The 27525-nt window shown below is 35.3% G+C and overlaps 1 protein-coding gene and 1 pseudogene across 18 annotated transcripts in view; both read left to right on the plus strand.

The window, feature by feature from the left end:
• Nucleotides 1–27525, plus strand: part of JMJD1C (jumonji domain containing 1C) — a gene marked incomplete at its 5' end in the record, with an annotated part of 199030 nt that overhangs the window by 170444 nt on the left and 1061 nt on the right. For 15 of the 17 annotated variants that reach the window (XM_081157778.1, XM_081157779.1, XM_081157770.1 and 12 more), the window contains 15 exons: nt 865–1066; nt 2971–3185; nt 4288–4440; nt 7817–7906; nt 8359–8486; nt 8659–8872; nt 9737–9951; nt 11139–11414; nt 14575–14743; nt 15593–15683; nt 16163–16293; nt 16661–16783; nt 20001–20140; nt 21271–21447; nt 27223–27354. In XM_081157778.1, coding sequence (XP_081013904.1) covers nt 865–1066; nt 2971–3185; nt 4288–4440; nt 7817–7906; nt 8359–8486; nt 8659–8872; nt 9737–9951; nt 11139–11414; nt 14575–14743; nt 15593–15683; nt 16163–16293; nt 16661–16783; nt 20001–20140; nt 21271–21447; nt 27223–27354 — 2456 coding nt within the window. The remainder of the gene's footprint in view (nt 1–864; nt 1067–2970; nt 3186–4287; nt 4441–7816; nt 7907–8358; nt 8487–8658; nt 8873–9736; nt 9952–11138; nt 11415–14574; nt 14744–15592; nt 15684–16162; nt 16294–16660; nt 16784–20000; nt 20141–21270; nt 21448–27222; nt 27355–27525) is intronic. The other 2 variants (XM_081157775.1, XM_081157774.1) reach the window with 2 other exon arrangements.
• Nucleotides 4832–5350, plus strand: LOC308567225 (ragulator complex protein LAMTOR5 pseudogene; annotated as a pseudogene). Its single transcript has 2 exons — nt 4832–4883; nt 5022–5350. The product of its transcript is annotated as a ragulator complex protein LAMTOR5 pseudogene (transcript).

A 27525-nucleotide genomic window follows, 5' to 3' on the forward strand; every position in this document is an offset into this window, starting at 1 on the left:
ACTTGAGCTAGTGTTTATTACAATTAAGTTCAAGTTAATAAAAATGATGGAGCAATGATATACACTATAATATAATTAATACATATTTTTCCTGCAAATTTATGTAATTTTCCTGCAAAGTTTTGTTTTTCTTTAGTGTTCTGGTGCCCTTCTTTTCTTTCTGTCATGAAAAAAGATAGCCAGATTAATAGTTGTTTGTTTGTTTTTTTCATTTCAAATCCTTTTAGTTTTCTAAAAGAGTCTGCTTTTATCAATATATTGATAACAAATGGAGGACCTTATAATAAGGGGAGAGCTATTAGGAATATAACTTAGTTCCTCTTTTCCTAAATATTGGTGTTATAATCACCAGTTTCTTGACTTAATGAACCACACTTACCTTTGATAATCAGATTAAGTATTTCAGAACTTAAGTATGTTGAAACTAGTCTGTTGTTCCTAAAAGTATTAACTTTTAGTCCAGGTTCTCCTGTAGATCTTGAAGAAACTTCCTCCTATGTATGCCAAATTTTTTGTGTGTAGAAGTGCTGTGTTTTTAGCTTTAGGTAGGAAATGAATGATTCTCATGTTTGCTATTATACAAATATGAATATTTTATATGTAAATATTTGAGTCAGCTAGATTTACTCAGCTCTGCATTTAGAGTATACTGGCAGAAGAATTCATTTAGTTAGTAGAGTAGTAAGTATAAAGTGTTGCTGTGGACTTTTTAGTTATTAATGAGTACCTAGAACTATAATCTCTTTGCTTTTTTATAATCTTAATATATTGTCACAATTGTATAGTTGACTTGAATCTTATCTCGAGGAGTATACTTTTCTAAAAAAGTATCATCTTGATAATACTTCCCTACTGGTTTTACAGCTGGCATCCCTCGTTCAGTGTTGAAAGATTGGCGGAAAGTCAAGAAGCTGAAGCAAACTGGGGAATCCTTTTTACAGGATGACTCCTGCTGTGAGATAGGTCCTAATTTGCAAAAGTGCCGAGAATGTAGACTTATTCGGAGTAAAAAAGAAGAAGAACCAACCCACTCACCAGTATTTTGTAGATTTTACTACTTTAGACGGTAAGTGAAAAAATATGTAATTGGGGGAAAGTATGTTTATTGGACATTGGAAATTATGTAATCATTCTGAGGATCCCATTTGGAGATAGGAGCCTCCTTGTTTCTGAAACATAAAAGAATATTAAACTTTTTTAGTACTAAATATTAAAGTCAGCGTATTACATTGGAATACCCATGCTTTTATCTTGTTACACATACGTAGTTATAAAGTTATGTTATAAAACAGCAGGAAGGAATTGTTAGTACCATTTCACAGGTTTTGTAGTGTAAAAATTAAAACTTACAGTTGCTATTAACCTATCATATTACTATGCAACTAACTATATACTAACATAACTATAATGTTAATATTACCAAATAATACCTTAATACTAAATCTCACAGGTAGATTTGTAAGAGTTCAACTAAAGAATAGCTGGTTAATCCAGGCAGTAGAGACTAATGTCTCAGATTCCAGAGTGAATCATTCCTGGGTTTCAGCCTCGGCTCTTTTCCTCGGTTCCTGTATGATTTATTAATTGTTAGGTAGGACTACAACTAAGCCTGACTCATCTTCATAATGTGAGTGGTAGTGGTCCCCTACCTCGGGTTTCCTGAAGTACACAAAGTCGTTAGTGTAGTACCAAGCACATACGAAATACTTTTTAGCTGCAGTTATTTTCCTAATCATCATCAGCATCTTCCTAAGAAATTAGGAGATATTTTGCTTTAGCAAATTAACTGTGCTGGTGGCTCAGTAGAGACTCCAAAAGTGTGTATTTGTAGGAAGATGGGTTTTTTTAATTCTTCATGGGCTTTCTAGCCAATAACCCTCCCCCCAAAATAGCTATAGATGATATACACATGGAAGTGCAGAAAAGGTGAAAAGGAATCAAAAGGAAAGGGGTTTGAAGAGAGAAGAATAGCAGAAAAGTTTGAAGGAAAGAAATGTTCATCTTGTAGATACAAGATGATGGGTTATAAGAAAGGGAGATACTTGGTTTTTAAAAAGGGGAAAGGGTAAGGTAAGAAAGGAATGTGAAAAAGGAGTGAAGACAGTGTTGTTGGCATTCATTTGAAAAGTGCAGAATGACTTGTAATGAACTTTCCATATCCCCCATTTGAGAGTAATTACAAAGGTAGTTGAGTAATAGTCACCAGCTAATAAGAAAAGGCAATTTTGCCTTCCACTTACCCTAAACTTCTCTGTACTGAGTAGTTAACAGTACTTAACATTAATTGTATGTCAGAAGTTAAAAAGCATTAAACACATAATTGGGTTCCTAATAAACCTATTAAGAGTTTCATCCTGTTCCTCTAAATCAAGTTAATAAAGTGTCATTTTGATTAATGAAAAATATGTACAGGGTGGGGCAAAAGTAGGTTTACAGGTAGTTGTATGGACAATAATACAATAGTTAATACAAGAATAGACTTCCGTGTGCTCACATCTGTAAACCCATGTTTGCCCGCCCTGAATAGGCACTTGGCACTTTTTAATCCTCCCGGTGAAAGTGTTAAGGTGATTTCTGGCATTCTCAACTTTAGAGGTTCCTGACTTAGATTATGTATAAAATAATAGCATTGCTCTAGGAAGCATTTGTCTAATATTTTAAATCTTGTTCTTGTCAAGTCCTTGGACATAGTTTTTATTTGAGTGGAGTTAAGTAGTTAAGTCGTAAGTGATAGGGGAAATCTTACTTCTTGCAATGACCTAAAATTAGTACTGCTTATCATTGCCATTTGTGTAACATCATGGAAGTCATCTAAGTTGGTTAAGTTTAATTAATAAAGTATATATGTATATGGACTACCCTGTTTTCTTTTTTAATTGTGTGTATATATTATAAAAATACAAATTTACAACTTTAAAATAACTGGACGTCTGTCTTGGTATGTAATGCTGTTATGTTTTAATGTTTCAGATTGTCATTTAGTAAAAATGGAGTGGTTAGAATAGATGGTTTCTCTTCTCCTGACCAGTATGATGATGAAGCTATGAGTTTATGGACACATGAAAATTACGAAGATGATGAACTAGACATAGAAACTTCAAAATACATCTTGGATATAATAGGTGATAAGTTCTGTCAATTAGTAACATCTGAAAAAACAGCTTTGTCCTGGGTGAAAAAGGATGGTAAGGAAGTTATATACTTGGAACATGAAATTGTATAAATTTGATTTTAAGAATTTGAAGTATGTTTTATTTGGGAGAAGTCCCTGATCCTACCTAGTCTTGACTTTCAATTTTGATAATGACACTTTTTATGTACAAATGCACCTATATGCACTTAAGGTAAAAGATATGGTCCAATTTAGGTTGAAATGAATGGATTAGCAGTTAGTGAAATCACAATAGCATTTGCTGTTTCTGCTGTTATGATATAGTTTAGCATGACAAAGACACTTTGGATGCAAAATTGGGGAATTTCAGCATTTGCCATATAAAATCAAATTCATCCCAGTTTTTAATCTGGTGTGGTTCATCATAGTCTTTAGAGTTAGATGTATATTTGAATCTCAACTTTACTCCTTGCTTAACTATATGACTGTAAAACAGGAATGATAACTACCTTATCGATTTGTTTAGAAGTAGTCCGGTTAATTATGTTCACGTATGTAAAGTACCTAAAATACTAAGGGCTCTATAAATGTTAGCTCCTTTCTCTCCTTTAAATCAATGGTTTATCCCCCAGGGGATATTTTTGGTTCAGCAACTGAAAAATATTGGGGGTGGAGTACTAGTATATAATGGGTAGAGGCTGCAGATGCCACTACACATCCTACAATATACTGAATAGTCCTCTACAGCAGAGAATTTGTAGTCCAAAATGTCAGAAGTATCAAGATGGAGAACCCTTCAATTAGATACATGTTTTCAGAAAGGAATCACTAATTACTTCAAGAAATCTGCTGTGGCCTGGCCAGTGTGGCTTGAGCGTCATCCCATGCTCTGAGAGGTTGCTGTTTTGATTCCTGGTCAAGGCACATACCCAGGTTGTGAGTTCAGTCCCCAGTCAGGGTGTGTAAGCGATCAATGGTTTTCTCTCCATCTGCCTCCCTTCCTCCCTCTCTAAAATCAATTTTAAGAAAAAGAAATCTGCTCTTGATCTTCAGTTAATGTATTCTTCAAAGTTCTTGATTTGCCTTCGTGTTTTTGTTTTTATTAAACAAAAACAGCCAAAATTGCATGAAAAAGAATATGTTTGCCCTTAAACTTTTATTTCTCTGTATTTCAGCCAAAATTGCCTGGAAAAGAGCAGTGAGAGGAGTCCGAGAGATGTGTGATGCATGTGAAGCAACGTTGTTTAACATTCATTGGGTCTGCCAAAAATGTGGATTTGTGGTCTGCTTAGATTGTTACAAGGCAAAGGAAAGGAAGAGTTCCAGAGGTCGGTTTATAACTTTATATAAATTAAAATTTTTTATGATGTTTATTTTCTCTAGGATCATGCATCTGGAAAATTAGATATGTGTGGGGTTTTCCCCCTACCTTTCTTACTATGCTACATTAGGAAGTTTTAAAAAGGAGTAACCACAGTTTATTAATGGCCAGATTTTTTTAGAATAAAGCTGCATCTATAGACTCACCCTCACCCCCTCATTTCAAGCAAATAGTTTCTTAACGTAACCCAAATTTACTAGGGCTTTGAATAAGTCGCAATTGAACACTTACTAGCATGAACTAATTTTTCTAAATATTGGTACCTAAAGTTCAAATCAACCTGTTCAAGAATATGCTGCCAGCCCGGCGGGTGTGGCTCGGTGGTTGAGCATTGACCTATGAACCAGGAGGTCACAGTTCTTCAGTTCCAAGTCGGTTCTTCAATTCCCAGTCGGGGCACATGCCAGGGATTCAGGCTCAATGCCCAGTAGGGGCCGTGCAGGAGACAGCAGATCAGTGACTCTCATCATTGATGTTTCTCTCTCTCCTCCCTTCCTCTCTCTGAAATCAATACAAACATACAAAAAGGGGAGCAGCACTTGGAGGACACAATGAAGAATCCATCCATTGTTGGAGTCCTGTGCACAGATCCACAGGACTTAACCTGGGCCGCCATGGGACCCTGTCAGATGAGCACAGCGGGGTGATGATATCTGTTCTAGCCCAGCAAGCCACTAAGATAACCTCAGACCCCACTGATATTCTTGTGGTGTGTCTAGAATCAGATAATGGGAACAGTATAATCCAGAAAGATGATGACATCACAGTGGCAGTAAACAAAATGGGCTCCTGATGTCTCCCAGCGGTTCTCCAGCAGCTTGTCTATGTAATTGTCTTACACACTGTTAAAGTTTCAGTGGTTAGGCTCTTCATTGACTGTACTGTGGGCACTTTTGTATTAATTTTTGTGTAAGTTGCTTTTGGACATTATATACTGACTTACCAAAATACTAGTAAGAAAGGCTCCTGTTTTGCAGCACCAGGTCCAGGTGACTTTTTATGTAGAATTCTGTTATGTTCAATAAATCTGTTTGGAGGGGAAAAATAAAAAACTATGTTGCCACTTACTATTTATTCCCTAGTTTTTACAGAATGAATATGAAAACAGCCTTTGAAACTATTATTTTTAATTTCTATAGAGAAATAAAATGACATAAAAAGTGTTCTGCATTTTAGTAACAGCTGGAAATAATATAAAGTTTAAAAAAGAAGTAACTGATTGCACCTTCTTCTTGCTAAAAGTCTTTTAGAAACATAACCCAAGTCAATTTTGGAAGTAGTTGCCTAATACTGGTAACCTTGAAAGTACTGAGTATTTGTTTGGGGGGTAAGTCTTTAATGAAATGAGAGGATTCAAATGTTGGGAGTATTAGTGGTAATGTTTAGTGATAGACTTTTCATTTCAGGCAACTCTTTTTCAGAGTATGTCAGAGGAACCACAATCAGTGTCTTCTCTGCTGATAGAATTACTAAGTTTCATCCTTTCTAATCTTTTTTCTTATATACCCATCACTTTACAAAGAGACCTGAGCAAGTAGGAAAGCATGTTCAAACATCTGCTTGTTGTTTTCTGTGATATGAAAAAGATATAGATGAGTAAAATGCAAAACCATAATAAGGAATGCATTATAGGAAATTAAGTATCTTCAAAGCCATAAAAATATATTTGGATATTTTCAGTGCACTGCTGTAAAACTTCATGACATGCATTTTATATTTTTCTGGTTTCATATATTAATTATAACTTATTATATTTTGCTGTATTATATATATAAGCCTCCCTTGTGAACAAGAATAAGGTGCTAATTTTGAAAGTATAGTCCATCAGTCACCATGTCATTTTTTGAGTATAATCTGTAATCCTTCGTTATATTCTGCTATTTCCTTATTTCACTGTTAAGTATAGTAATAAAATCACTTGACTAGGTTATAACTTTATATAGTGGTAATTAACATAAGTATCTAAAATATATGCAGTTAGAAAACATTTACAATTTACTATGTAGGCTTTGGAGGGGAAAGTCAAGCTTTTTGTCTTAGACTGGATTTGGATTTTAGTATGAAATAATGGTTACTTAGTATGAAATACTTAGTATAAAATACTTAGTATTTTACTTCTTGAAATAATGGTTCTAGTTTTTTTAATGCTGAATTTAATAAGCTTTGTGATATTCATTGAAGCTCTTAAAACCACATCATAAGTAGCTGTCTTTGTCATTAAATTTATAGAGAAAATCTCCTTGAGATCAAAGCATTAGTTTTCTTGTGTATGATATGCCTTATGCTATGTCTTAATATGTTTACAACTCCAGGTATGGAACCTTGTTTAAAGGCAATAGAAGCAATTAACTACTATTGTTAAACAAAGAATTGTCATGACTAAAAGCTTTTCTGAAAGCAGGGGTTTATTGATCTAAATGCTAGCCAGAAAAAGACCAGGTCCTGCGGTGTGCAGAATGACCAGCAGGCTGCTGGTCTAAATAGAAATGATAGACATGTCCACTGTCCTGGAGGTGAAAGGCTCTTTTATACATTATATTTTGGGAAAGTAAGTTGTAAATTGTTCTGAAAGAATTTACATTGGCTACAGATATGGGGGTGGGGAGTGGAATTGAAGCCAGGGACAGTTTAGGGTAAGTGCACAGTTCATAAGGAAGAGATATTTACTACTTTCGATTGGTTACTGGCAACAGTTCTAAAAGTTCAAGCATAAGCAGGATGTGGTGGCAGCTGATGATCAGTACAGAAAGTGATTCAAAGCTTCAGCATACATTCAGAATGTGAGCAGTCTGTTAGTTCGTCCACCACTATTAACTGGTTAATTACTCTTATCTGTCTTACTCTTTGGTAGACTATAATTTAGGGCATCACAGAGTTTTTCTCCTGTCACTATCAAGTAGTGGTTTTCTCATGTGTCTTATGACAGTTTCTCTACATTTCTCTGAAGCATAAAATGAAAATGGGTTATCAACAGTGTCCAGCATATATCAGTCTAATGTACTAAGATTGGGCAAAAGCCATGTTTGGCACAGAAAACAAAAGATCGAAGGAGATTAGTTACAGAGAAACTAGAATCAGGGAAGAAAGGTAACTAATGCATTATAAAGAATGATCATTTTTAGAAAAGGCTAACATCAGTTTTGTATCCTGATTTTATAAAACTTCTTAGAATGGTGTAATTTTGTGGGTTTTCTTTAAGAACCATACATTTGAATTCTACCATTGACATTTTGTATAATTGTTAAGCTGTTGATATACAAGCTATCAATTCAGTGATTATATAACCATGAGTGATTTAAAGTACATGTGTTATAATCTTCCAGATAAAGAACTGTATGCTTGGATAAAGTGTGTGAAGGGACAACCTCATGATCACAAACATTTAATGCCAACCCAAATTATACCTGGTTCTGGTAAGTATAAGTATACATTATTTACTTAGTATAACAGCACTTAGTTGCTCAAATTTATTTGGGCATATGTAAGAGTATAATGGAATGGAGAGGTAATGTTTATTTAATCTTAAATTGTTCTTGCTCGGTTCTTAGAATCCTCCAGGTAATAAAGCTAACAAGCCCAGCACCATGACTAAGTAAACCACAGAGGAACCATTTTTTTAGAAGGGGAAATCTAGAGTGTAATGAGAAAAAGTTTATTAAATTTATGGTGAAAGGTTATTCTACTTGTTTTGAACACTCAATTTTTTATAATAGAGGTACATGAATTTGGTTTAATGATCAAACCTGTACTAGATGTAAGGATTGAAGAAAAAAATAAAAATCAAACTGCAAGAAAAACAGGAAAAAATTTTATAATCTTTAACAACTAGTTATAACCTTTTAATTAACTACTATTATATTTGTAGTTTTGACAGATCTTCTAGATGTGATGCACACTCTTAGAGAAAAATATGGTATTACATCCCATTGTCATTGTACTAACAAACAGAATATACAAGTTGGTAATTTTCCTACAATGAATGGTGTGTCTCAAGTGAGTATAAATTTATAATTATTCAAATAAAATGCATGGTTAAATCAGCTTTGATAATTGATATCCCGTATAAGACATATTTTTGTTTCTCTATTACTGTAGAAACATGACTTCCTTTAACTGATTAATTGAAGAGATGGTATTTTTAAAATTCTGTTGTTCTACTTTGTAGGTTTTACAGAATGTTCTTAATCACAGTAATAAAATTTCTCTGTGTATGCCTGAGTCTCAGCAGCAAAATACTCCTCAGAAGTCTGAGGGTAATGGCGGCAGCAGTCCAGGGAGTGATGTAAGCACAGACAGCAAGTTAACTCCTCCAGAATCCCAGTCACCACTGCACTGGTTAGCAGATCTTGCAGAGCAAAAGTCCAGAGAGGAAAAAAAAGGTGAATCTAATTATCTTAAGTATACAGTGACCCTTGATCAACATGGATTTGAACTTTGTGGGTACACTTATATATGAATTTTTAAATTTAATTTTATTTTTTCATTAAATACCTGTACTATTTATGATTTGTGGTTGGATGTCCAGGGATGCAGAGGGCCAACTATATGCACTGATCTACACGATTTTATATTGGGGACTTGAGCATCCATGGATTTAGGTATCCTTGGGTGTGGTAGGGAGTGTCCAGGAACCAATCCTCCACAGATAACAAGGGACACATTTGAGGGAGTCAAAAGTTTTATGTGGGTTTTTTACTGCACCAGGGGATTGTGGGCACCCCGTAACCCTCAAGTTGTTCAAGGGTCAGCTATATAATAGAGTATTATAATATAACCAGCAATGTACGTTTATACATTATAACAAAAACAATTTACTTTTTGCCTTTTGCTTAAATTATGGCATAGGTTCAGTAAAACATTTGTCTTCTCTTATTAGGAACTCGCCTCCCTGTGATTGCATCAGAATTAGCTGCAGAATCCTTTCTGGATAAGGGTATCAATAAGGCCACTAGGGCATTAGATTGTTACTCACATACACTTTCTCCCTGTCTTAGCTGTAGTGTTTCCAACTGTGGCAGGCATAAACTCAGCTAATGTCTAAGATTTGAGGAAGGCCTTTTCATTCAGATTGTTTGACTCCATTTTGAAGGATCTAGCCCATTCTCTGGTGTGTGTGCAGGTGAATAAATCACTAGTGCTATAGTTTTTACCTCTCACTATGAAACACAGAGAGCCTGTTTTGTCCATACTTTACTTAGCAGCATACTTAATTTTATTTGAATTTTATAAAATTTTTATTTCAGAAAATAAAGAATGTGCCCTTGAAAAGCAAATTAAAGAAGAGAGAGAACAAGACAATCCTGATTCTCCAAATAGCGGGACATCTCCTCCTGTGTCCCAGAATAATGAACAAGGCTCAACCTTACGGGATTTACTGACCACAACAGCTGGCAAGCTACGTGTGGGCTCTACAGATGCTGGCATTGCCTTCGCACCAGTGTATTCGATGGGAACCCCAGTGAGTGAGAGGCCAGATTTTTCACTTCTATATGCACCTTAAGTTTAGGTGATTTGGAGACTCAGCTCTGAACTACACAATAAATAGTCAGATCAAATCAAATATACCATATTACTAGGCATGTTCCTGTCTGCATTATAACTCACAACTTGAAAGCTGGAAATCCTGGTTTTTTTCCACGGTGAATAAGGTTGGGCGAGGGGCATTTTGATGCCAGAAGAGCCCTAAGATACTCCTTCAGAATTTGAAAACCATATATCTAATGGTGGGGGGCATTAACAAGTAAATGTTTTGTTGGTTAAAATATTTAGAAATCCAGTTTTGGTTTAATTATTCTCCAGAGAAAAATACAAAGGTAATTGTATACGTAGGCATAAATTTTTAGTGGCCATTAAAAGTATATTGGAAATTCCACCTATCTGTGCCCTCTGCCCCAGTTCTAAAACAATATAAAAAGGAGGAAGGCCACATTTTTAGTTTTTGCAGACTTGGCCTTACATGGAGACCACCAAAATTCTGGTTCTGACTTCTCAGAAACAGTGTAGGGACCAGGGATCCATATCCACTGACATGATTCCGTATTCTTGAAGGCAAGAATAAATTGTTTGTGTTAGTTGTTTGCTATGTTAGTAGTAAATTAAAATGAAAGTTTAGCCCAGCCAGAGTGACTCAGAGTGGCATCATCCTGTGCACCAAAAGGTTGCTGATTAGATTCCTGGTCATAGCACATATCTGGGTTGCGGGTTTGATGATCTCTCTCTCTCTCTCTCCCCCCCCCTCTCCCTCTCCTCCTCTCTCCCCTTCCCCCCCCCTCTCCCTCTCTCCTCCCTTCCTCCCTCCCTCCCTCTCTGTCTTTCTCTCTCCCTCTCTTCCTCCCTCCCCCCTCCTTCTTCTCTCTCTAAGCATGTTCTTGGGTGAAGACTTAAAAAGAAAAAGACCCTGGCTGGGCATGGCTCAGCGGTTGAGTCCACCTAGGATCCAGGTGACTGGGGTTCCATTCCCGGTCAGGGCACATCCCCGGGTTGTGGGCTCGATCAGTGACTCTTTCATCATTGATGTTTGTCTCTCTTTCTTTCTCTCCTTTCCTCTCTCTGAAATCAATAAAGATATATTTAAAAAAAGAAAAGAAAATGAAAGTTTAAAAATATATGCATTTCTTCTCAAAATACAATTTTTTCCCCTAATAGAGTGGTAAAAGTGGAAGGACTATGCCAAACATTCTTGATGACATAATTGCTTCAGTTGTTGAAAACAAAATTCCACCAAATAAAGCGTCTAAGATAAATGTAAAACCAGAGCTTAAAGAAGAGCCTAAAGAAAGCAGAAAATCTGCCATGGATGAAAACAAATTGTATGGTGATATACCACATTCTTGGATCTGTGAGAAGCACATTCTTTGGCTTAAGGATTATAAAAATACTAATAATTGGAAGCTTTTCAAAGAGTGTTGGAAACATGGACAAGTGAGTATTTTAAGCTGATTTTAGTATCCACTCTTAGAGGAACTGAAGCTGGTTAAAGAGGCAAAATGGTTCTCTTCTTAGGAATAGAAAAACAAGAGGAAGGATAGTATTTAACACATTTGGAGTGGAAGTAAGATATAAAAAGATTACCACAATGATTGTTTCTGAATTCTTGCTTTTGGCCAGATTTATATAAATAAATAAGAAAGCAGTGATTTTTTTTTATCAGACTTAATAAAGCCATGTAGTTACAGTACACTTCTGTTTTAGTCTAGTGAACAGATTTCATACCTGCTATTAAAGTATTAATACCAGAAGTATTTTTCTTGGACTGATAAAAAGTATAGATGTTTTTGCCTTTAATATTTACCCATAGGTTATTTTTAACTTAGTTCATCAAGTCTTAAATGATAAGCTCCATTATTTAATTCTGCTCAAATAAAAATGATTTCCATTTGACCAGTGTTGATGTAATGTTTGATACACATTTCAGATGGTAGTTTACGAAATTAATGCACAAATTATGAACAAAATTAAGAATTTGCATGATTTAGGATTACCATGTTCAGTTTTTTTCTTTCTGGAAAACATCATTGCTGTTTTGTTTCACTTTCTTCATTCATCAGATAGTTATTGAGCACCTAATAAAATCCAGTCTTTGTGCTGGCCACTAAGGATATAAAAATGAGTAAGTTATGAAAAAGTGAGTAAGAGCTGTTTTAGTATAGTTCTGAATCTTTTCTTAGATCACTAATCTTCTTCAATATCTGATGAAAGCTTGGTTTTTCTCCCTCCAGAAAAAATACACACCTATGCATTATATATATTTGTCCTTTGGTATTCTTGGGGGGATTCACTCCAGAATCTTCAAATACCCAACCAAGTTCATTATATAAAATGATGTCATATTTCGCATCCTGTATACTTTATCTCTAGATTACTTATAATACTAATACAGTGTAAGTGCTATGTACATAGTTGCTTTATGATATTGTTCAGAGAATATGACAAGAAAAAATTGTATTTACACGTTTAGTACAAAGGCAGCCATCATAGGCCTTAACTACATAGTACACATCAGCAACAACGGTACATCTTTTATTTTTCCTGCTATTTTCTATTGAAAGTTGGTTGAATCTGCTAATTCAAAAGCCATAGATGGATAGAGAAGGCTATCCGCACACAATATTTAGCTTGCCTTTTTTCTTTGGAGTGGCGGGGCTTGGCTCTCAAAGCCCCGTACCATTGCTGGGTCACAGTTTAGACCACTTAATTTTGTGTGAGCCTGAAATAGTCACATAAATATTTTTATAAACATGTTAAATATTCTAAGAAGTTTGTTCAGGGTAGCTATAGAAACCCAAAACAGCCCAGCTGGTGTAGCTCAGCTGCTTAGTGTCAACCAGGAGATTGCGGTTCGATTCCCGGTCAGGGCACATGCCTAAGCTGCAGGCTCAATCACCAGCAGGGAGTTTGTAGGAGGCATCCCGATCAGTGACCCTCTCTCATCATTGATGTTTCTGTCTCTCTCCCTCTCCCTTCCTCTCTCTGAAATCAATAAAAACATTTAAAAATAAAAAGAAACCCCAAACGAAATGACTAAGCCAGAGTACTAATTCAGAAAGTCTGGTCTGAATTAATGCCTGAGGGGTTAAGTGTAATTTTTCTAGATACACAAGTAGGTTGGAGATGCTTTAAATAAAAGCATCAGTTTTGGGGGGAAATATTAAGTAGTTTTGTTTGTCTGGAACACAGAGGTAAGAGTTCTTTGGGATAATGGTAGGGAAATGAGGTAGTTAGGGTTATGATTATGAAGGGCCTTTATATATCATGCTAAAAAATTTGAACTTTATCCTGTAGATAATAGTTTTAATTCAGGAATCAACGCAATCACATTGACATTTTTTTAAAAATTTATCTTTATTGTTAAAAGTATTCCAGATGTCCCCTTTTTTCACCCCCATTGACCCCTTCCACCCCCTCCCCAAATTGACATTTTAAAATGACAGCAAAGCAGATTAGGAAGGGTTGCAGTATTTCGGGAAGATGATGGTCTATGGTAGCCTAAGGATTCTGGTTCAGAATATTCTAATTAACTTGCCTCTGTAATTTTTAAAAACCTGCTTACTTTCACCAAGCTGCTGGTTACCATAAGATAGAATGGCATAGGGTTGGAGTATTACTGGATAGGCATAATAGGGGCTAGATATTAATATGTGATTGCCAACAATAATTAAATAGTTGAACTGCTTTAATAGCAGTTGGACCTATGGTTAAGACCATTGAAAGGAAGTTTAATGGAGCAGACGTCCCAGTTGTTAACCATACTTTAGGGTGTTCTATTTTTTTCTTTGCTTTTGAGATGGTTCCCAACATTTAATTATCTTATGAAGCTTAAGTATACTTATATCTTTTACAGGGAGACTCTAAGTCACAACTTTGTGTTCTCTATATCCCAGACTTTTAACTTCTTTATAATAAAGGAATTAAAAAGGGGGACCAAGAGGTGTTTTTGTTTGGTTGGTTTTTTGTTGTTTTTTTACCTCAGCATTGGAGTTTTAAAAGCTATATAACTTCAGTTCTTGGATTTTAGTTTAGAAAGCATTGAGGGATTTTGAATTCATATGATTTCAAAGGAGAGATTCACTTTTAGGGAATAGTCATTAGGCTTGAAATTTAATGTTGTTATGCCTAGTTGCTTAGTATTTTTGTTAGGATCCTTGTCAAGGTAAAAACAATGTATGTATATGTTTTAAGTAATACAAACTCAGAGTGTATATAGACTTTTAATCTCAAGGACTTTTTATGTCTTTTACTTAAAAATCTTAATACATATATTTTATACATACAAATAAATGAGTAATCAAAAAAGTCATGTTTATACTGTTAAGAAGTGGAATTTTTACTGTAACCTTTCAGACTTTCCTGGAGATTGCTACATGTTTTTATTTTCAGAAAATGGCAGTGTACTCTCCACAGCATTCTCTCGCCACCTTTTCTTTTTGACAATATATCGTGAACATCTAGGGCCTAGTTTTGAGACCCTTTATTCTGGCAGTTTGTCATTAGTACTGAAACTTAACATTTGTTGTATGTGCATATTAAATCAAATTTTGGAAGCATCCATATATCTTTCAACTTTTACTTATCTATTTATAAGCCTGCAGTGGTTTCCGGTGTACATAAGAAAATGAACATGAGCTTATGGAAGTCAGAATCCATTAGTTTTGATTTTGGAGACCACCAAGCTGATCTTCTGAACTGCAAAGACAGCATTGTTTCAAATGCCAATGTTAAGGAATTCTGGGATGGTTTTGAAGAAGTTTCAAGTATGTTGGGTTTTTTGTCTGTTTTACTACTTTTGTTAAACATATCCCCTCAAAACAATAAATTGTAAATACGGCCTAATAGGTTTTTAATCTTTTATACTTCTATATTTGTTGTCTAATAAAAAGAAACAAGTACAGATGCTCCTCAACTTACAATTGGGTTACATTCCGATAAATTCATTGTAAATTGAAATTATCGTGTAGAAATGCATTTTATTCACCTAACCAATAGAATGTCAAGCTTTTTTATCCTAGCCTACCTTAAATGTTACATTAGCTTACATACATTGGGCAAAATGAACAGAATGAACATACTCTACCACATAGCTAGCACAGGAAAAGAGGAAAATTCAAAATTAGAAATACAGTTTCTACTGAAGGCCTTTTTTCACACCATTGAAAAATTATTTAGTCGACCCATCCTAAGTCGGGCCATCTGTGCTTGGAAATAAGAGACTTGGAAATAAGGGTCTTATTCTTGTCTTTATATCTAATTTCCTTTGGCCATAAACAAGTCTTTTAATTATGTTTACTTATATCACAATGAGGAATATTATTTGGTAACCCCGTAAGTCTTTGGAAATCGAATTATGAAATTTATATAAAACGCTTTGAAAATTAAAAATGTAATTTTAATTGTATAAATATTTTTAAAAGAATTTATGTGCATAAGGAACCAAAGTCTTAAAACTACCTAAGTATATAAGAAATAGAAGCCAGTTATGCAAGCATTCATTACGTACCTACTGTGCAACCACTGAATTATTCATTCACTTTACATTTCTTCCTCTCCAAACACTAATAAAACACAGAGATTACCTTTTTAGTAATTAACTGTATTCTTTATAGAACGGCAAAAAGCAAAAAGTGGAGAAACAGTTGTTTTAAAATTGAAAGATTGCCCTTCAGGAGAAGAATTCAAGACTATGATGCCAGCCAGGTATATCTTTTGAAATTTGTTTTTTTGACTCTTAGCTTTTTGAAGTTGAGCTGAGATTATACCCAGAAGATAAAGAACACAAAAAAATGTGACTACCGTTAGGCATTTTCTTCCTCAATTAAAAATAAATAAATAAAAAGCAAAACCAGATTTCTGTAGTCTCAGCAGGGGTGTCTATGTTAGGGCAGTAAAGGAAAGACTGCTTATGTCACGGACAGGGGCCCTCTTTGGGACTTCCGTATTCATGGTGTTTTTTAATTCATAACGATTAGGCAGCATTGCAGTTTTAGTATCACTTCTGTTAACTTGCTCATGTGTTGTGCATTCATTTAAACTTCGAATGAAGTCAGGGAAAGTGTTACCCATCAGAGGCCTTGAGGAAAAGTTGTCTTAGTTTTTGAACAAGTTGAAAATTACATATTTGAAAGAACTTTAAAAGGTAAGTCTTTATTCAAAAGAAGTCAAATGTTATTTTTCAGATATGAAGATCTTTTAAAAAGCCTGCCATTGCCAGAATATTGTAATCCAGAAGGAAAATTCAATTTAGCCTCTCATTTACCAGGATTTTTTGTACGCCCTGATCTAGGACCCAGGTTGTGCAGTGCCTATGGTAGGTATATGTTTGCATTTCCATCAGCTTGGAATTCTATGGAATTTTAACTAACTATCCAAAGATATCTTGTCTAATGATTTTTAGGTTCTACTAAATCTCTTCTTTTAATAACCCATTGAAATCTTTTTCTAAATCAAGCAGTGTGTTAGGAATTAATAGCCAATATATAGTTAAGTACCTGCTCATTCCTTGCGAAATATTTCCATTTTCTATTTATTTGGTTTCTATGGGGCATTTCATGGATTTTGTTTTTTGGAGGCAGGTTTTGAAACAAAGAGTAAAACTCAAATTACAATTAAATTTTCCTCATAAAGCTGATTTGGGATATGTAAAATAGTCAAGTAAAACTTTATTTCATACACAGGTGTAGCTGCTGCTAAAGATCATGATATAGGAACAACAAATCTCCATGTTGAAGTTTCTGATGTTGTAAATATTCTAGTCTATGTTGGCGTTGCAAAAGGAAACGGCATTCTCTCAAAAGCAGGTAAAGAAACTTAAAGAGTAGTGGTGTTTGGAATAACAGTTGAATAAGCACATACTACACTAGTGTTATCCTGAATGTCAGCCTGTGAGTTAACAGGAAAGATTCCAAAAAGAATTACAGTGGATATAGGGATATTCTAATCTTTATTACTTGAAAAGTGATTGTTTACCTGAGTGCTTTTTACGTAATAGGAATTTTCGTTTTAAAAATGGATATTTTTGTTTATTTGTTCTTTTCCTGTCATTAAATATTGTTAATGAAAATAGATTATTAAACTCATTTACGAACATTGAAGAATAGAAACTATGGCCTGGGACTCTGAAGATGATTTTTTTTCTCCAGTACCATTTAGAAGGGGCCTTTTATAAAAACAAAACAAAAAACAACCACCATATTTTTTTGTTCTAACGAGAGAGAGAAACATTGATCCGCACATACCCCAATTTGGTTATGTGCCCTGACTTGGAATCGAACCTGCCACCTTTTGATGTACAGGACAACACTCTATCCAGCTGAGCCACACCAGCCAGGGCATGGGCCTTTTCTTTTAAGCAGAAATAACATTTCTACCCAGTGTATAGGTTTTAGAGTCCATCCTCTGGGTTTCTTTCTGAAACCTTGTTTCTATCTGTTACTCCATTCTTTATAGACATAGGCCTTTGAATTTTCTTTCTCCACTGGCTTCTTTCCAGAGTAGAAGCACACTCTAGACTATCCCTTCTTTTTCAAAAGAAAACCCCCTTCAAACCGCATCTTCCTTGCCACTATCCTGTTGCTCCTGCCCTTATGACAAATCCTTTTCTGTTTGTCACCTCCCTTTCACATTTCAGCTGAATAAAGGTTGGGCTCTATACCTGCTACCCCACTGAAATTACTCATGCTAAGGCTCTCACAAGTGGATAATTTAATAGTTTCTTTCTGGACCTTTTATTACTTGCCACCTCTATAATAAATGGCATTGTCAATCACTACGTCATCTTCAGATATTGGCCGTGGCTCCTGTGACACTACTCCCTGGTTCCTAATACCTTATGGAGTAAAAACAGACTCGTAGAGTTCCAGACTTTGTTTTCTGCTTTTTTCTAGTTTACATGCACTTCCTATGAAATGGATGGCTTCCAGCCATCACTTAGGTCCTCATATCTCTATCTGGAGCCCTGAATGCATGTATAGCTTAGTGGCTAGGTGCCAAGGGCATGAGGTTTCATTATAGTATTCACTCAAATTTTCTGTATATTTGACAGCTTCTATAATACCCATCCTGACTCATATTTACATTGTTTCTCAGGTCCCTTTGCTATTGATTATAATAGATAAAAACTCTGCCCCCTTCACTCCCAAGGATTTAAGAGTCTGGGATACTTGAGTTGTGGTCCCAGCTCTAGCACAGAAATGTGTGACCTGTGGTCAAGATTATTTATTCTTTCAAGGCCTATGATGCCACAGGGTTAGTTATCTCTTGTACTTCATTGTTCTCTTTCCAATTCATCCCCTATAGCACTTAGTCTGCAATACAGAGGCTATGCCTGCTTTTCTCTAGTATACTTTCATGTACTTAAATGCTGGAACTTTCTTACTCATCTTTGTTTCTGCATACCTCCCATCCATCATTTGTAGCGTAATTTTTGATCTTTTGAGAAAACATTAACATCTGTCTCTTATCTAAAGTTTTTGCCAACTTTGATAGATGGTCAGAAAAATAGGAACGTTTTAGGAATATATAAGGTGCTTAAAACACATGAAGAAACACTGACCTAAAGTTCCTTTGCTTTTTCTTTTCCTCCACCTACAACGGCTCTCCCATCTCTTCTGGCAAATTCCGGCATTTATCCTTTAAAGTGTAACTCAGATTTTTGTCATCTCTCCCTAGAGGTGTTCATGAAAGAAAAACTTTTTCTTCCTTTTGAGAAAGTTTTTTGTTTTAATTTACAGAGCAATAAAATTTAGAAGTAATAATTGAAAAACTTTTATCTAAGGTTGTTAAATTATAATTGTGTTAAAAAACACACACATTTAGCCCTGGCCAGATAGCTCAGTTGATGAAAGCATTGTCCCAGTAAGCCAAGGTTGCAGGTTAGATCCCCAGTCAGGGCACATACAAGAGTCAACCAATGAATGTATGAATAAGTGGAACAACAAATTGATGTTTCTCTCTCCCCCTCCCTTCCTTCCTCCCTTCCTCTCTGTCACTAAAAATCAACTTAAATAATTGTTTTTAAAAGCCACATTTAAAAACGATCAGCTGGCCCTCTCTGGTATTGCTCAGCGGTTAAAGCATCGGCCTGTGCACCCAAGGGTAGCTGGTTCAGTTCCCAGGCAAGGGCATATACCTGAGTTGCAGGTTCCAGTCCAGCCCCTGTCGGGGTGCATCCAGGAGGCAGCCAATTGATGTGTCCCTGTCATTTCAGTGCCCCCCCCCCCCCCCACATCTAAAAATCAATGGAAAAAATGTCCTTGGCTTGAGGATTAATAAAAAACATCAGCTATCATTTTTAAAGAGGATATTTTATAAATGTACATTACCCAGAAAAAATTGGAGAACTGAACCAGTCTTTTTGAATTTTTTGTACTCGTGTGAATGCACTCACTGTGTGATACTCTTATTTGCCTACATTTATTAATACCTTCTTTTACTCTGTGAGGTCTTAACTGTGTCTTTCTTAACTCTAATCCCCCAAATTCTAAGACAGTGTCTGGCACATTGTAAACACATAATAAATATTTGAATTAAGAAATCCTTTCAGACAATTTTAAAGATTAAAAAGCTTTTACTGTCCCAGATTAGGAAACATCTAATGTATTCACTGTAACAGGCAATAGATTTCTTCAAAGAACATTCCTTTAAAATGTTCACTATAGTGAAATTGGGAGTTTGGAAAAGACGACCTTCCTATATTTCACTCAGAAATAACCAGTTAACTTTATTTTCTGTTCGTGTGTGTGTGCATGTGCACACGCATGCATGTGCACATAGTTGGTTTGCCAGCATTTTAAAAGAGTGATCTGATGTTTCCTCAAAACCACAGCTCGTAGGGCATTTGCATTTAATTACAGATGAACTAATAAGAAATTAGAAGACATTTTGGGTTTATCTCCTCTCTTAAGAGTGCCAGTCTAGTCAGGCACTAGGCTGCCTCTGATAGATCAGTTTTAGGAAATTTGGCTTTCTGCCGGTCATATTTCCTGACCAATTTGAAAATACTCTCCTGTGTTTTAGGGATACTCAGGAAATTTGAAGAAGAGGATTTGGATGACATTTTAAGAAAACGGTTGAAGGACTCAAGCGAAGTGCCTGGTGCTCTGTGGCACATTTATGCCGGGAAGGACACTGACAAGATAAGGGAATTTCTTCAAAAGGTATAATTTAGTGCAAGTAGTTTATCTCTCCACCTTGAGCGAGGACTAATTTTTAATGTAACTTCATTTGGCATTCAATATAAGATCAGTAAATAACTTTTACTTCAGAGGAGGAGGGGATTTCTCTCGTTTTAGGAAGTCAGATGCTCCTTTCTCTTGTTCCTGTTAAGCATTTCATGTTGGGGTTTGAATGGCTGTGTCTCCTCAGTTGCTAGTGCTCCTCCCCCATCTGCCTCTAGTAGAGAACTAATCTGTTGAAGGATTAGATGGTACCCTTGGAGAAAAGCAGTGTTTGGAAAGTGCGGAATATAAAAACTAATGTGTCATAGGAATGTCTAAACAGTGTAAGATCTTAATTTTATTTATTGCTTGATTGATATTTTTTGCTGGTGATCTAGGGAATGCTACTCTGTCACATCTGATTGCTCTAATACTTATTTGACTAGATTGAAATTTTGAGTAATTTTACCTTTATTTTGGTTGTTAGATACTCTGAATGAATAGGATACATTCATCTGAATAACTGATTAAAACCCTTTGTTCAAATACTTTTTAAATTTTATAATTATATATTTTTAAGGAACCATCATTTCTCCTTCTCTTATTGTACTTAATCTTCCTTCTGAATGGTCTTAAGGTCTCTGGTCAGTGCAAAGGGCTATAGCCCTGTACCTACTATCTTATCCCAGAGTACCTACCAGTATTTTAATTTGAAATATTATAAATTTTGCTTTTTAAAGAAGATTATTTAGTGATTAGTAAATGGTCCCTTGAAGTTGATTTGTCAAGGGTTAGAAAATTAGTATAAAAGTATTTATCTTAGAAGGTAAAAAGTACCTACCTTAAAAGAAAGGATCAAGAAGTGTTTGAAATCCATATGTATGAATGGTTTGACTTTTGGAAAAAGCTACTACACACTAAGCTTTTCCTCATCTCAGCATTCGCTTTATTAGTGTGCAATGTTGTTTTAATATCCTTTGGCTTTTCAAATTGTCGTAGAATATTTTCTCTAATTTAAGCCCAAACATTCCATAAGATTCTGAGAACAAAAGACTTATTGTAAAGAAAATTGAAATTTAATAGAACAGGATTTACCATTTCCCTTACTTAAATTGGGGTGTATATTTCAGATTTCAAAAGAGCAAGGCCTTGACGTTCTACCAGAACATGATCCAATACGTGATCAGAGTTGGTATGTGAACAGAAAGCTCCGCCAAAGACTGCTCGAGGAATACGGAGTCAGAACCCGCACTCTTATTCAGTTCCTTGGTGATGCCATTGTCTTACCAGCAGGAGCACTTCATCAGGTATATAAATAAAAACTTGTACTTATTTAAATAGTAGCCATATTTCCTTTTTGTATTGTCTCTGATTTAGTGGATGGAAATCTAATTTTTAAGACTTAGGGGAAGAACGAGATACAGCAGATCCTCAAGTAATATCTCGTTACACCATAGGACTTTAACTTGTTTATATCAGTTAGACTCCAGTAAAATTGGCTTCATTATATGTGGTTTCACTTTTAAAGTCATAGAACCTATTGACGACATTAAGTGAGGATTTACTGTACTATATATTCAGTTCTCAATAGTTGAAACTTAACAGTGGGAGGGTGTGTATTAAGACTTAGAGATCATACATTTTTTAAGGCACCAAGTATGAGTAGAATGAATTATTGGCTACATCATTTCAAAATTTGGGCTTTCAGTGTCCCTCCTGCTTCTCTGGAGGTTGCCAACATAGCAGTAACATATCCAAAGAAAGATGGTATGTAATTTTTATAGCTAGTGATCCACAAAACTTAAAAACTAAAGTCAACACCTAATCTTTCTTTCTTTGGCGTGGACTGTGTGGCACCTGGAAGAATGGTACAGAATAGATGGTGGATATGGAGGCCTGGATTGAAAGCATCCAATGGGTTCCTATAACTAACTGGAGCTACCACAGACCAATTTAGCCCACACAGTAACAAAGTGTACAAAGGAAACCAAGAACCCTAAAAGCTAGTTTGCCTCAAAGTTGATTCCATACTTTTTCTACCACCTGGTAATTGGGATGTATCTTGTGTATAGTTTTACCAAGGAAAGTTTCCCATGTTTTCTATAACTGTATGCTATTACTCTCTTTTTAGCATTTCTGACATTATTATAATAGCACAAAAATTCCTTAAGTTATAATAGTTGCTTAGTTTTTAAGATGTCAGATTCAGGGTTAGATTTATCATTCTTATTTCTCAAAAAGCATTTATGATAAAATATAAACGTACATACAGCCTTTTCTCTACATTAACTTCCTGGGGAAAATGTATTAAATGCATTAATTTATGTTAAATTGTTTTTTCCCATGGACTTACATGATCAGCTCAGACATGTTGGATCATTTATGATTCAGGTTTAATTGGGATTCACCTCACATACAATTTTTCCCCCCCTGTTGCCTCTTATCAGAAAATGGCTAACCTGTGTCCAAATGGAAAATGCCTTTAAAAGGAGTAGCCTATTTTAAGAGAACAGTACTACAATACATCTTTTTGTAAATAGGAATAGTAGTTGATAATACAAGTTCCCTTGAAAATTCTTACTCGCATATCCAACTTACCCAGTATCCACTCTCTCAGTGTTGAACTTGGATGGTGCAGGTTGTTTTTCTCTTTTTACGGTACAATTTGCATGTAGTAAAATAATACTCTTACTAGTGTACAGTTCTGTAAGTTTTGAAAGATAAATAGTTAGGAAACAACACAATTAGAATATAGAACACTTTGATCAGTCCAAGAAATTCCCTCCTGCACCTTCTTAGTCAACCTCTCCTCCCACCTGACATCTCTACAACCACTTACCTGTTTTATGTCCCTATAGATATGCTTATATAAGAATATCATAATTGGAATCTTATCATATATAGTCTTTGAGTCATTTAACATACATAATGCATTTGAGTTTCAACCATATTGTGTGTATCAGTAACTGTTTCCTTTTTATTGCTTAGTTCATTACATAAATGTACCACAGTTTGTTTTTATTTATTCACCAACTGAAGAACATTTTGGTTGTTTCCATTTTGGGGCAATAATAAAGAAAGCTACTATAAACCTTCACATAAGGATTTTGTTTTAAACAAAGGTTTTCATTTCATTTGGATAAATACTGAGTAGTGGGATTGCCTGGCCATATGATAAATATATGATTAACTTACAAGAAACCACCAGGCTGTTCTCCAAAGTGGTTGTACCGTTTTTCATTCCCCAAAGCAGTATATGTGAGTTACATTTCCTCTACTTATTGTTAATTTGGTTTTAAGCATTTGAATAAGTGTGCATTGGTATCACATTGTGATTTTAACTTACATTTTCCTAATAACTAAATATGTTGAGTATCTGTTCATGTGCGCTTATTTGCCATTTGTATCTATTTTGGTAAATTGGGTGTTCAAATATTTTGTCTATTTTTATAATTGGGTTTTCTTATTTCTTACTGAGATTTGAGTGTTCTTTATCTACTCTACTTAATAAGCCCTTTATTTGTTATGTGCTTTGCAAGTATATTCTCCAAATATGTGGCTTTCCTAATGGTGTCTTCCAAAGAACAGTTTTTAAATTTGGATGAAGTTCATTGGTCAGTTTTCTTCTTTTATGTATCATACTTGTATTGTTGTATCTTTAAATTGTTTGCCTAGCCAGGATCATATTTTTTCTTACATTTTCTTTTAGAAGTTTTATAGTTGTTATTCCTACATGTAGGACTGTGGTCCATTTTTAATTTTTGTATATAGTACAAAGTATGGATCAAGATTCAAATTTTTTTGCATATAAACATTCAGTTCTAGTACTCTTGAAAATATTGTTTTAAAATACTTTTTCTGTTGCAAATATAATACATTTATATGATTTTTTTTTTTTTAATTCAAACATTACAAAAGAGTTCACAGTTAAAATTCAGTCTTTTTCTCAACTCTGCCCCCAGTGCCTCTCCTCCAGAGGCAACCACTGTTACCACAGAGGTTCCATGCGTATACATGTGTCTCTGCTGCTTCTACTTTATTGAGGGGAGAGAGGGAAGGGAAGAGCCATGGTTTTTAAAATAGTAGGCAAAGTTATCCTGTTAAGTTTAGTTCACATATCTCTCTGCTCAAAGCCTCACAAGGCCTAACAATCTGTACTTGTTTTCTGTTTCACACAGGCCCCTTTACACACTCACACATACATATCACTGCCTTCCTCTCCCACTGCTCTTCTCCTTCCTTGTCTCTTGCCACCTTGCCCTCTGTGTGGTTTTCACATACACCAAGCATTTTCCTACCCCAGAACCACTGTACTTAGGAATTTTCTTGCCTAATATTCTTTTTTATCTCAGATATCTGCAAAACATGCTTCTTCACATTAACATAAAATATTTAGTGATAAAATTGACTATCAGCTTTTAATCGATTGTGTTTGGTCATTTATAGTGAGTTTATAATAAAGTTGTGAATTCTCTGCATTCATAAGACTAAAAGTACTTCGGCAAAATCCACTCTTTAAGTTCTCACATGTCGCTGTGTATATATGACAATCATGGTGTCAAGATAATAACCTCTCTACTATGAACAGAAAAGTTGTATTTTCTTTTTTATTTTAATTGGTTTTCAGAGAGAGGGAGAGAGGGAGAAACATCCATTTGTTGTTCCACTTACACATTCATTGGTTTCAGTCTTGTGTGTGCCCTGACTGGGAACTGAACCCACAACCTTGGTGTATTGGGACAACACTAACCAACTGAGCTACCCAGCCCGGACCAAGAGTTATATTTTCTTAACATTACCTATTTCTGATTACAACTGATCCTTTAAGACAAGTATGAATAAAACAGTCTATCAAGGGAGTAAAACGTAAATGACTCAAAAATGGCCAAAGAAAGGGTTAAGTGGAATGGGAAGTTCAGATGTGTTCCTCTAAAACTGAACCTTGCCCCTTCAAGCTAACCCTTAAATCTTTAAGCAAAATAAATCAGATTCAGGACATTTGGAAACATAATAGCATCTTATAAACACTAATAAAAGTCACTATTCAAAAAGAGATTTTTAAGGCAATCATAAACTGGCAAAGACTGACAGAATCAACTTTTTCAGGACTCTGTAGTCTAATCCAAGACTTACACCAACTAGGGGACTGCTTAATGAAGAAAAGGGCAGCTGATTTTTGACGTTAAGGAGATCTCTGGCAGGCCACTGGCTGACCACTGATATGCAACAGACTTCAGTGATCACACCCAACAAGGAATAGTCTTTGAGAAAATAGTTTGGAAAAGTCACAAAACAAGTGGATGGCTGCAGCCCTCAACAATTGACAGCAGGGAAGTCTGAGGCAAGGGGAGAATCAGATTTCCAGTGACCACATTATAATGTTCAGATGTCCAGTTTTCAACAAAAAGTTACACAGCATACACAGAAACAGGGAAGTGTGGCCCATTCATGGGGGGCGGAATTAAATGGAGAGAAGCTGTCCCTGAGGGAGCCCAAATATTGGACTTACTAGATACAGACTTTAAGTCAACTGTCTTAAGTGTGCTCAAAGAGCTAAAGGAAAACAGGAAAACGATAGATAAACAAAATTACAATACCAGTGAGCAGAGAAATTATAAAGACAGTAGAGCAAGAAGTGCTAAGTTTACATGCTAGAACTTTTAATGGACTTAATCCCTAGGACATGTTTAAATAAGTGAAAGATAAGAGATGGCATTTGGAGGCTGTATGCTGGTATGATTTGAGTTAATGTAGGACTGTAAAGACTGTGTTAGACATGGGGATATTACAGGAGCTGGGTTCCTGTTGACCTGCCATATTTTTGGCTGATTTATCTTGGAACAGGCACTGAACCTCTTATCCATAGTATCCTGCTCAGTGAAATATAGAGCATCTGTTCGATAGACACAGAATGCAGGTGCAGTGAGCCTATACAGCAGTGCTGAAAATGTGAGGCATCCAGTGTGTTCACCCTCTAGAGGAACCAACATCCTAAAGATTAAAAAGGAAGAGCATGCTTCATTCATATCTATATACAGGTATATACTGTCTAGTTATCAGTAGAGGCACAGTGCTAGAGTTAAAGAACTCTGCAGACTTCAGCAGCTATTCAGGGGCTCATTATGCCCAGAGGAGGAATTAGAATTTCATTACCCTGTCATCAGTTAGATTTTTCCCACAGCTTTTCTTCTCACTCCTTCCAATTAAATTAATTTTTATACTTAAAAAAACTGGAATAAATTTAAGTGCTTAGTTTTCATTTATTTCTCCTTTCCAAGGAATTTTCTGTCTTTTAATATCACTAGAAGACAACCTAGAAACATCACAAAATCGTCCTTTCTCTGTCATTGTACTGATCGTTAGAGTGGAGTTCTGTGAAATAGTGAAGTGTGTGCAGCCACTTCGTACATGTTGAACAAATAACAGGCATTTACTGGCTTCTTGTGAAAACCATTTAGTCAGGAGAGAGACAACTGTTGAAAAACAGTTGTATTGGTGCCACAGAAGATTAAAGGATATCTTTAATTGGTTAATGTGAAAGAAAGGCACAAATAAAGTCCTAGCACAATTCTAAAACTTGTGGTCAGTATCTGTCTGGAACTACAGTTTTCATCCAAGTTCCTAAAAAATAAACTTTTAAGTTTTATTTCCTTTTCTTTAATCTACTAATCTACTGCTGTTCTCAAAGTTAACAGTGAAGTGACCAAAAGGCTAACAGCTGAAGGAACAACAACAGACATCACAATTGATGATTGATTGCACTGATAAACCAGATACTTTCCCGTTAGCTTTTTCTTTGTTTTAAGTAACACCAAAAAATCCACCTTAACAAAATTGATGATTTAGGATAAGATTATCCGCCTCTCTAAAGGATTCCTGGAAAACTTCATTATTTAAAAATGTTCCATTTACAGAGTCACTTTACATGAAGTTGTTCAGTGATAGAACTGTCTCATAAAATGTGGTCTGCTTTGAAATGCTATTTGATGAATTGTCCTTTGTGTTTACTATTAAAAGATAACTTTGCTTTTCTTTATTCCCACCTCCTAAAATTTAGTTTACTGTTTTTGCTTTGGTGATAGGTACAGAATTTTCACAGCTGTATTCAGGTAACTGAAGACTTTGTGTCTCCAGAACATCTCGTACAGTCATTTCATTTAACACAGGAACTGAGACTTTTGAAGGATGAAATCAATTATGATGATAAACTACAGGTAAGAGATGAGCTTTCAACTAGCTCCTGTTCTGCAGGCTTTTCATATTCAGAAATATGATACACGCATAACAGCTTAGGCTGCCATGGCCTAGTTTGTCACGTTAGGGTAATGACCAAAAAGATTAACCCCACTACGCACTTAATTGTATAACTTCTAGTGACCGTGATT

The sequence above is a fragment of the Miniopterus schreibersii genome (genome assembly GCF_964146895.1).
Source record: "Miniopterus schreibersii genome assembly, chromosome: 14".
NCBI lineage: Eukaryota > Metazoa > Chordata > Mammalia > Chiroptera > Miniopteridae > Miniopterus > Miniopterus schreibersii.